Genomic DNA, 11,366 nt, shown 5'->3' with positions numbered 1-11,366 from the left:
AGTTAGGATTATTTTTCAGAATTCGAGCATTCCAAAAAAAACTATTACTGTTTTTATGCAGAAGTTACACTAGACTAAAGTTCTGGATAGAAAAATTAGCTTTCATGTGCAGAGAAACCCGAGAAAACAGACTTTGAAAGTAGCCCTCGGCCGACCTCGAAAATCGGCGTCTTTCACTGATTTGGGGTCGATGGACAAAAATTCGCATAGCGGGTGGAAAAAAGAATTTAGAACAATTCTAACTGCAATTTTGTAGTGAGGATAGATAGTACTTTCGATGGTAGGAATATAAAAGAAATCTATTTTTCGAGCCCAGATCGAGTACCCTGGTCCCAGAGCTTTCTCGTATTTTTTTTTCTCTGTAAAATCGCCGCGAAGCGGCAACAACGAGCTGCGAAGCAGCGAGCCGCGAGAAACCTCTGGTCACGACCGTTGAGAACCTCACTTTCATGCCATCAACTTATGATCGTCGAATTCTGATTGGATGGCTATTTTAATCACTGTACGAGAAATATGATTGGCTGGATTAGATATCTATGGGGGTAGGGGCTGAATGAGCTTGTCACGTCAATATTTTTGTTTGGGGGGAGGGGTCAGGCTTTTCGTGCCATCGGACTATATTGTCATTATAGCGTCTTGTCAGCCTGAAGTTTGATCTTTAACACATCTTACAATCTTATCTAAAGTCTATAGTTTATAAATATTGCTAGTTTATAGTTTCAATCATGGTTTTGATATCCAGAGAACTATTCGAGAGTATCTTGAAATCAAGTCTCGAAAGTCGTTTTCCCGAAATAGAACAGCTATCGGCTGAGCAAAACAACGCTTTGTTTGGTCTGTTAAACCGAGAAGATGTCTTCGCCGTTTTGCCAACCGGTCATGGCAAGTCAATCATATTCCAACTACTGGTCGACTTCTGTAAGGAACTTAATCTCAGAGGCTTTCCTTACCCAAGGAACGCCATCGTCTTGGTGATTTGTCCGCTAAATTCGCTGGTGGAGTCTCATATCCGAGAGTTGAATTCCCGAGGCATGACAGCAAGCAGTTTAACAGGAGATATTGATGAATCGAAAATACGGCGAAGAAATTCTTGTTTATTTGCTCCAAAAATATTAATTTGCGAGCGCCCACTGATTTTTATACTTTCTCTGCAAGCTCTACAGAAGTCGTTTGGACACTGTATAAATACCTTTACCGGTGTATTATAATCTTTCTGCATAACATAACTATTGAGTCGAAGTAAGAAGAGTCGCACGTGTAGCATACTATTTTGACAGCTCGTAAATATACAAAGTCTCTTCTCCCACCCCTACTTGAAAAAAATAGTGTTGGTATATAGCATTAAGCCTCCACACCCTAATTATAATTTGTAACACGATCATCCTTTTGTGATTGGTCGACTAGAAATGATGGATTTGACAGCTATGATGGCATGAAAGTGAGGTTCTCAACGGTCGTGACCAGAGGTTTCTCGCGGCTCGCTGCTTCGCAGCTCGTTGATGCCGCTTCGCGGCGATTTTACAGAGAAAAAAAAATACGAGAAATCTCTGGGACCAGGGTACAGATCGAGTGGCACGCTGTTACAGAGACGCCCTCTTAATTCGGTACTCCTACGGAGTACAATTAACGCTATAATTGTACTCCTCTCGACCAATCAGAGTCGAGTAATTTTGTTGAGTGTACTATAAGTTACGATAATCTCTGACTTGAAACTTTAACTTGAAACTTTTGTTAACTTTACTCTTGAAACTTGTGTTTTTTGTTATGGAACTGCGTTTATTTTTCGAGTCAGGATTTTTTTTACGATTATCTCTCGGACATGAAACTTTAAAAATATTTTTCGAGTCCAAGGTTTTTAACCACAGGTCTTCCTCGGTTATTTTGATTAAGCTTTTTCTAGAAATTTTCCTTTTCTGTCGACATTTGAAAACATTTTATTTTTGTCTAAACCACTTCATTACCGACCTTAGTGACCTTTGTGTTTGATCTCCACAGGCAAATAATCTTTAGAAATACGATGCGAGCTGAAGTTTCTCCCATTCGTAGAGATGTTCATCGCATTATATTGATCGCATTTTTAATTACGGAGAGTGTGAATCAAGAATTGATAATGAATCTACCAACTTCGTGCTTTACCTTTTTCGCCATTTTTCAATTTTTCGTGATAATTTCTAGTGGTGCACAGGAAATTAAGATCAAACTTAACAGTTCAGTGCTTCTGCGGGACAAGGAACGTGGAGTTGGCTTTGCCGCTTTTAAAAAACACGAACATAGCTACCTGATCGTCACTCCAATATGTGCTGTATTCGTGAATAACGTTAAAGAGTGTGTGGTTTTGACAGCAATGCATCATTCAGCCTTTTCATTCAACTTTGCTGTCCATCCCAATGTACACGGTCTGCATCAATGTGAATTACTGGACACGGATTTGTTCAACAACACAGACAAACTGACGACGAACAACTCGGCGTACAATCACTACAGTATTGGGGTATGTTTTTCTAAACATGTTTAACTTAGTTTAAACTAAATAGATTTTGAGTTTTATTTTAAGTTTATAGACACGACATGCTTCCAGTATGTGTGTCTGAGTCGAGATGTGCTTTGGACTGCATTTAAATAGTTTCTCTTCATGACAGAGAAGGCTCATCTCTTCCAACTCCAACAAATATTCCAAATAAGTGAGTTTTTTTCGGTATTATCTAATTACGTTTAATTTAAGGATGGTACATGTCGTGTCAAGTTAAGTTCAACGACAGGAAATATTGAAATCCTGCGTGAAATAAAATGTTGAATTTAATTACTTATTTTCGTGTTTCAAGCTCATTACATCATAAAAACACATCAACTGTTTCCATCACGACACATTGCTGACCGTGCACCACTTAATATCGATTCCTTGGAGCCTTTCCTCGTTCGCCAGTAGTTCTTCTAGCTCACTTTCCTCGCTCACGCTTTCATCTGGTGCATAATAATTCTTCTCCCTATAAAGCAATTTCCGACTCAAATTGATAAGGAACAGCCATACTTCAATAGCGAAATTTGGCTGATTCAAATCCAGCTGTTCAACATGTTCCACGACCTGACGTCATCACAAGTTTATATCAAAAATAGCATCATCAATTATCGCAGCATTTTATGAGTCGAATAGAGATGTTTAAAATAATGTGTACGTAATCATGATCACATTGGCCAGCCCATCGCAGGGTAACATAGCGACGCCGATGTAACACGAACTTACCAAAAGAAAAGTTGAATAAACTTTTGAAAAACATACGTAATTCTGCTGACGAATTATGATCGAAGTTGCTAGGGCGACTTTTTGATCGGTCCCTAACGCATTAATAAGTTATAATGATATTTCTTTCTAAAATGTGTGTGATTTATTCATTCAAAAAAAATTCTGGTCCAGTAACTTATAGTATTAATTTTTCTTTTTCCCCCATGACTTTTCAAGTCTCTGTGTGCGAAAAATCCTTGTCTAAATGGCGGGTCTTGTGTGGCTCTATACACAAGCGACGATTACAAATGTAACTGTGGCAGTGGATTAGAAGGAAAGAACTGTGAAAAGGGTAAAGTGGAAATGTTACTTGTTTGACGATATTCGTCGTACGGGATGGAAACAACTCAAAAATAACAAGAAAAGAATGAGGGAACGAATAGGCAAGGGGAGAGAAGAGAAGGGAAGGGAAGGGAAGGGAAGGGAACGCTATGGTTAAATAATTCAGTGCACATCAGAAAGCATAGAAAAAAAGAGAAGTTAGAGGAAGCATACCACATCAAGGTAAAACCCAAGTACGTGCGTTGAATTATTGAAAAGAGAAAATGTTTCAAAAGGGACAGATGGAATTTGATAGCATAATTGTGTTGTTCAAATTTCATGTTGCACAATTTCATCACCATGTAAAAAGGTACAGATCATGTCTCTCGTAAACAACTTCTTGCTCTTTTATACCTCCAAACTCAAAATATAATCGCAGCTGCCTATGAAGGGAAGTAGGGAAGGAAAGGGAAGGAAAGGGAAGAAAAGGGAAGGGAAGAAAAGGGAAGGGAAGGAAAGGGAGGGAGGGGAGGGAAGGGAGAGGAGAGGTGAGGAGAGGAGGGAAGAAAATGAGAGAAAGTAAGACGATTTTTTTAAATTGGCGTTGACCTCGTTTGTTGGGTCTCTTCCAAACCTCGACACTGTAAACTCAACTGAATTTGATCAATCTGAGTGGCTTTGATAAGGAATGCTATGTATTACACAGTTTCCCCTGAAACTAAACAACTTATAAAACTTGTAATAGTGCATGTTTTTTAATCCATAGACATTGATGAATGCGTCAGTAACCCTTGTCTTAACAATGGTACCTGCGTCAACTTGCATGGAAGTTTCTTGTGTAACTGTACGGCTGAGTATGTTGGGAATACGTGCGAGATGAAAGGTAATAACAATAACACAACAATGTATCTAGTGGAAGAGAATAGACCTTTTTAGTCGGACTTACCGCTGTGTTCCTTGATCATGGAATCATCATGTTATTCAGCATGTTATTAGCCTTTTATCAGTGTCTAAATGTCAGCGTCCCGTATATACAATGGATATATATGTTTTGTGGGCGCGTTTTTTGTGTGTGTGTGTTTCTGTGTATATATGTATAAATTATACTTAATTTTCTCATTTCTTATATTTATTCTTTTAGGTTCTTAATCGCAGATTTTAGTATAGATTTTATTTAGATTTTCATAGATTTTATATTCCTGCTGATCACTGGTTCATAAGAGCTTTTCTATCGTGTCCAGCTGATCGATTGTTTTAAATCAGGATAAATAAAGATATTATTATCATTATTAAATATTCCTAAATACCAATGGTAAAGTGTTGAACGCACAGCTTCAACAATACAACAACTTTGAACGTCCACGGACCTTCAATGGAACTCGTGAACATACTAGACAAAATCGAGGTTAAGGCTGAACAGCAAAAAACAGGAGATTCGATGGAGTAGTACTTTAAATAAAGGTTCAAACGCTAGGACGAGGGTTTGCATTAGAATTCAAGACAGAGGGCCGCAGGCCCTCTGTCTTGAATTCTAATGCAAAACCAAGCACGTGCGTTTGAACTGGTTTAAAATATCAACTAAGCCCTAAATTCCATTGTTTCGATGCAAAACACGAAATACTAAATTATAATGAATTCAGAGAGATAGATTACTGTTGCTTTGTTCTTTTGGAAATAGAGTACAATATATCCGCGTTTGCACTCTATTGTTCCGATAAAAATAAAGATAGTACTGTTTTTATACCTTGCGTTCTCTCGGACAAGTATAAGGAAAAGTAATTAAAAGCCTATCTCGGGTTTATAATTCAGCCCCGCTCTCCCCTGTTGATATCCATTCCGCTCCCGGCTTTACGAATCTGGGTTTTACGCCGAATTTAAGAACCTACATCAAACAATGGATTTAGGGTGTGGTTGATTTTTTAAGAATAATAGATAGCGTCGGCGTGGTTTCCTACGCTTCCCTCACGTGTTTTATAATACCTTCCCGTATTTGGAAATCAGGGTTTTGTAAAGTTTGAAGCAATTTTCTATTATTTATTTGTTCCAGATCATTGTTCCAGCAACCCTTGTCTTAACCACGGTACGTGCGTTAACCAACATGGGGGATTCTCATGCAGTTGTGCGGTGGAGTACGCAGGGGTCAGATGCGAGACTAAAGGTAATGTTATAATTATTTCAGCAAAGTACACTGGATAAACTGGACCTCTACCTTGGACATGTTTTTTTCCCTTTTCAGACTCCACGTGTCATTCTCTTGAGAATAAGGATTCTTTGTTTCAGTTGTATTCATTTTGACGACTCTTAAAACTCCAGTGTAAGCGGGCTTAGCTTCACTGAGGTCTGTAAATAACCAGAAATTAGAATAACGAAATACGAAACTCCTGGATAGCGCAGCGAAATTCGGACAAACAAACTTTTAAGTTTACTTTCAGCAGATGATTTTCACAGTCGATCGCAGTTGATCTTAGTTTACATGGGTTATTATTGTAACTTGAAGTAAAAATAATAAAATCGGTTGGTATAATCCTCGTAGCGGTTAAACAGAATGCAATGTTTGTCCGAATCTTTAAGCTATTTTTAGAATCATCGCGCTGCGCTATTCGAGTCTAAGTGCGAATACACTGGAGTCGTCAATAATTAAGAGTCGTCATTCCTGTGTCTCTAAAGCGTTAAACAAAGAAGTAATACTCTAGGGAATGATACGTGGTTTGAAATGGCAAAATATCAAAGGTAAAGAGGTCCATTAAGGGACAAAGTAAAAGATTGGTTCCTGGTTGGTATACGGTTTTATTGATTAATGTCCCCATCCCCTCTCATGGGTGAGTTTAGAATGCTCGATATACTGAATTTCTGTAGTGACTTTTCAGTTTTACTATACTCAAAAGTAAGTTGCTTAGTATACTTCAAATAAAAAACTACATTCATTTCAACAATTTGACTTTTAGTTTTGCAGATATTTGAGGAAAATTCTAGTATATTTTACCTCCAGAGGTACGGTGGGTACCGGTAAACCTCACCCCTCCCCTCCCTAAATCGACTCCTATAAGATGTCAATATATATTTTGACCTTATTCCAGCAACTCTCTTGGTTTTGAGGTTGCACCTGTGACAAGTTGTGTTCTTTATACAATAAAAAATATATAACAATGAATGTTTATTTTAAATTTATTCATATGCGTCTTTTCAATTTCATAGTGAACAAAATCCCAAATTGACTTATGATCTCCCCTCTCCATATTTAAGCAATTAGCTTCTAACACCCCCTACCCTCCACTGCAATTTATTTTTTAACCCCCCTATTAATTTTAGAGCCCCAACCCCCCCCCCCCCCCCCCCCGATAATTATTGCACAGTCCCTCATAGCCTCGCGAATAATGTAGCATGCACTTCTATTCTCAAATTTCAGTCTGTAAGCCAGAATGGACAGAATTGCATGGAAAATGCTACAAAGTATTCCCTGTTGCCATGAAATGGAACGATGCTGTATCGACTTGCAAAGCACAAGGTTCCCACCTCACCTCGGTCACAAGCCTCGAGGAGACCAACTTCTTGATAACTCTGGTCAAGAATGCTATAACGGATAAGTTTGTTTGGATTGGACTTAACGATATTGACCAGGAAGGAAAGTACACGTGGGTTGATGGCTCGGCATTCATTTTTTCAAGCTGGATGGAAGGTCAGCCGAACGACCCCGGCGCAACAGAAAACTGTGTTGATTTTGGAATAGCGGGTGGGGCGTGGTATGACTTTGGCTGTCATAACTTGGAGCGTTATGTTTGCAAGTACATTATGTAAAAGAAATTCGAATAGTTACACAAGAATGTGAAAGTGAGCACTGGTAGGCCTGTCCCCATTGCGCTGTGCAAGTTTTGAGTACTTTTTCGAGTTTGGAGCACCACTTTTTAATTTTGAGCATTTGGGTTTGTACCCGATTATTTTACATGCCATTTGGTCATGAAAACGCGCATTTTGTCAGTACCGCGGATTGATAGATTGGGTCGAGTGACGTCATAATGGGAATCGGAGGCTAGGACCACGAGCTCCCTTTTATAAACTCTTAAGAAGTTGGCTTTTGTTTTGCGAGTTTCACGGCTTCTTAGTACATGAATTAACACTGGCTGTGAAATATGTCTTCATGTGAGCTTCATATTCCTATTATGACGTCAAAACCACGTTAGTGCCAGATCTTTTTCCCGTCACTTTTTCATCATGTGCATGACTTCTCATTGAGTATTATTTCTTTGTTTACTAATTACACTTGGAAAGTATCCCGTACTGTCCAAATATTTATAAACCAAATTCACTTGACTTAGTGGCCGGAACATTTCTTTCAAATACGCATAAAAATAGCAATTTATCTGATTATTATAAGAAATTTATGTTTTATATCCCCGATTTTATACCTTTTACTTCTTCAAAGGGTTCTTAGAACAATAGAAGAACAATCTCCAGCCCCTCTCTCCTTCTCAGACGAAATAATCCCCAGGTGACCCCCCTAGGGATAACAATCACCTTGATACCGAGGAGCTCTGGGTACGAGAATGTCACATAGCACAGGCGCCAGTTTCAAACTGCTATATTTAGACATATACTTGATTAGCATAATTAGTTGATGTGAAGACGAAAAGATGGAGATAAATGTTGGGCAGCTAACAGTTAAATTTATCGTATTTTGAACCTCTTTTCTGAATACAGAACCAGACAAATTTTAGTATCGTTTGAAGGAATGCATTCATTGATGAATATGAAGAAATGTAGTTCCTAAAACATTGGCAAACCAGGATAAATCAGTAAGAACCGTGTGAGAGCTCGCTGGCTTTTCATAGATGCAGCATGCTATATATATTATTTTATCATCGGGTAAGTGGAATACTAGTTACTATTTAATATCTTTCATTTACAAGAAATAATTGCTACCCAGCAAAATGAGTAGGATTGAATAAGTCTAGAAAATATAATCATATTTGTATACACTCAATTGCAAGATCTTATTTTAGAGTTTGAAAAACTTCAAAACGGTACATGGGAAGTACGTTAACGAGAGATATCTAGTGATACACCTCGTGGAATGTTCATATATTGTTTCACTGACAGATAACATGAAGGCTTTTAACACTTTTCATATCTACTGTGTATCTCAAATGAATACATCAGAGGATAATCATGTTATTTCCCTGAATACCTTTCAGTCTCAGCATCTATGTTTTGAACGTGATAATGATTTTTCATTTGAGTGTATATCAAAACGACATGCAACAGTATCCGGCATACTTCCCTGTAGCTAGTTACCCGTAACTCCCATAATGTCATTTATATTCTTGTAAAATATTGGATTACCGGGTATTTGGTCTGTTTTATGCCGTACCCGGCATGAAACCCTGCGCCGGATATTCATTTCTTAGTCGTTGGCTCGAATTTTTAGGACGTTGCGTTTTGAAGCTAGAGTTTGTTGATCTTAAAGCGAAAGTACGTAAATTCCACATAAAGAGTTGTGAAATGGTTGCATGTAAGTCAAATGATGGCATATCATGGGATTATAAAACAGATGTTACGCGCGATCTGATTGGTCAAAAGGGACAAGTGTCTCTTAATAGACGAATATGTTATGCGCGTGCATGTTTTCCTAGCTATTTTTTTGTAACCAGGCTTGCATGGACAAAGCTCAGAACTTGTTAGCATTGAGCCCGTGCATATCTGCAATGCGGCGTCGCACGAAAATATAAACAGACTGTAGAGAAAACCTTGCATTTGGCAAAGGCCCCGTCCACACGTATCCGCAAATTTTTGTGTCCGTATCCGCAAATTTTATGAAAACGGATACGTGTGGACGGTGAAAACGATTCGAATACGCTGCGTGTGGACGCAAACATTTTCGTATCCGCAAACAATTATTTGCGGATACAAAAATTTCCGGATACGTGCGGACGGGGCCTAAAGGGAGTATGGAAATTTTCGCAATCAAACTATAGGATTCACGAGGGGAAAATAAAAGGTGATAACTTCACATGTGAATGTACTGCATGTGATGGTAAGCTTAAAGACCAATATTCACGGGAATAACAGTTTTGCATATCTTCTTCAACTAATGTCCAATGCCATGCAAACAAGCCTGAATTTAAAATCCCAATTGTTATTCCAGTTTTAAACTAAATCCTAAATCACATTCTGTCTCATTTGAGTCGGTTCTGCAAAGACACCAAGCTCTAAAGCGCGATCTAAAACCTAGCTACCCATCACGTCAACCAAAACCAAAGCAAATCCAGGCAAGTGGTTTCTGAATATAAAACACCCCAAACTTGTCAGAGCAGCTCAAATTGCTCCAATTGCACTTCTAGGAGAGGCGAAAGCTAACTTCGAAAGAACGGAGTCACTGTAAAAATGATAACGAGAGACTTAACTCGGCAAAGTAAACCCCACATCATCCCCTATTTGAACAAAAATTGTAACAGGGAGGGGTGGGTACCTTAAATTTTATACTTACTTGTGTTTAAGCCTCACTTGAAGTTTTAAAAAACTATATATATATTGTAGCCATCAAATCTTTTAATTAAGTTTGAAGTCATATTCAATGCCAAATTATTTCTAAAAGACTTGTTCCACATATTATTATTATAAGTTTTTATTTTTTTGGATAGAAAAAACAGACACTATCCTACGCCAGTCAGACCAGCTGTGAGGCGCTAATTTTTTCCCCACGGGGTAACGCTAACAAGTTGTGTGATGTTCACTTCACGCTGATAGGCTCGTTGCCTGTGAAGGATTTAGACTTTACCAGTGAAAGAACATTGAAACTTAGTGAGGGGCTTTGTTTGGTCAAAATTGTTTTACAAATGACTGTGCCTGCTTGAGATGGTCACTCCCTCGAATCTAGGATTTTTCGGATTGGCTTCTGTATTAAAGAGAAGGAAAGAAAAATGACAGACGGACGGATGCAAACGTAACGAGCAAGGAAGGAAGCGTGAGAAGGAAGAAAAAGGAACGAAGAAAAGGAAGAAGGAAAAAAAGTAACGTAACAAAAGAAGGAAGAAAAATATAACATTGAATATATTAATGAAAACCCTCGTGTTTTACAAGTATATTCTTCATCTTTGTGAAGAAAGTAAACAGTGCTCTTTCTTGTTGTTAAAAATCTATTGATTCACACGAGGGTATGAACATCAAAATACTAACACTGCAGAAGCATCTCTTTCTCATTCAAATTTAATTACCTATAGAATCAATAGCCTTTACTCCTATACCAAGAGACGTTTAGACGCCATTAACGCCAAGTAATTGCCCGGTATTCAGAAACACGATAGGTCTTAAATGTTATTACTGGTTTTTGAGATAGCAAAAGAAATGTTCACAGAGAGTTATGTTGTAAAACACAGCAGGCTGTAAATGTTTAGTGTTAAAAAAAAAATTTTTCGGATTTAAGGTAAGGTAAATGCATATAGCGCGAAAGTATCGATTGAAACTTCGTGATCAAATTTCACACATACCCTGAAACAGCTTCATGGATGATCTAAGTCAGGGCACGGCTAATTCACAGATCGATCCCTGAAACAACCTCTGGGCTGATCTAAGTCAGGGCACGACTAACTCACAGATTGATCCCTGAAACAACCTCTGGGCTGATCTAAGTCAGGGCACGGCTAACTCAAAAATCAAATTGGAATTTAAAGAGAGAGAGGGGAAAACCGGAAAACCCGGAGAATAAGCCCCCATTCAAAGGAGAGACCTAACAAACACGTTTCGGGTGCCAAACCCAAGACCATTGCAAAGGTTTTACAAGGAATTCGAGAAAAAGGGGGGGTGACTGTTACTAACGATATACCGAGAAAAA

General features: G+C 38.4%; 1 protein-coding gene across 1 annotated transcript; it reads left to right on the top strand.

The window, feature by feature from the left end:
• The first annotated feature begins 2,056 nt into the window (after positions 1 to 2,056).
• LOC116295002 (versican core protein) lies at positions 2,057 to 9,704 on the top strand. Its single transcript, XM_031702701.1, has 5 exons — positions 2,057 to 2,491; positions 3,458 to 3,572; positions 4,308 to 4,424; positions 5,589 to 5,699; positions 6,948 to 9,704. Exons 1-5 carry the CDS (start codon positions 2,111 to 2,113, stop codon positions 7,334 to 7,336), a joined length of 1,113 nt encoding a protein of 370 aa, XP_031558561.1. The 5' UTR covers positions 2,057 to 2,110; the 3' UTR covers positions 7,337 to 9,704.
• Positions 9,705 to 11,366: the final 1,662 nt, after the last annotated feature.

The sequence above is a fragment of the Actinia tenebrosa genome, unplaced genomic scaffold, assembly GCF_029948245.1.
Source record: "Actinia tenebrosa isolate PJP-AT-01 unplaced genomic scaffold, QUT_ActTen_1.0 PGA_scaffold8__29_contigs__length_14323225, whole genome shotgun sequence".
NCBI classification, from domain to species: Eukaryota; Metazoa; Cnidaria; class Anthozoa; order Actiniaria; family Actiniidae; genus Actinia; species Actinia tenebrosa.
Note: the sequence above shows the minus strand (reverse complement) of the source record. Positions and strands in the feature narration are given on the sequence as shown.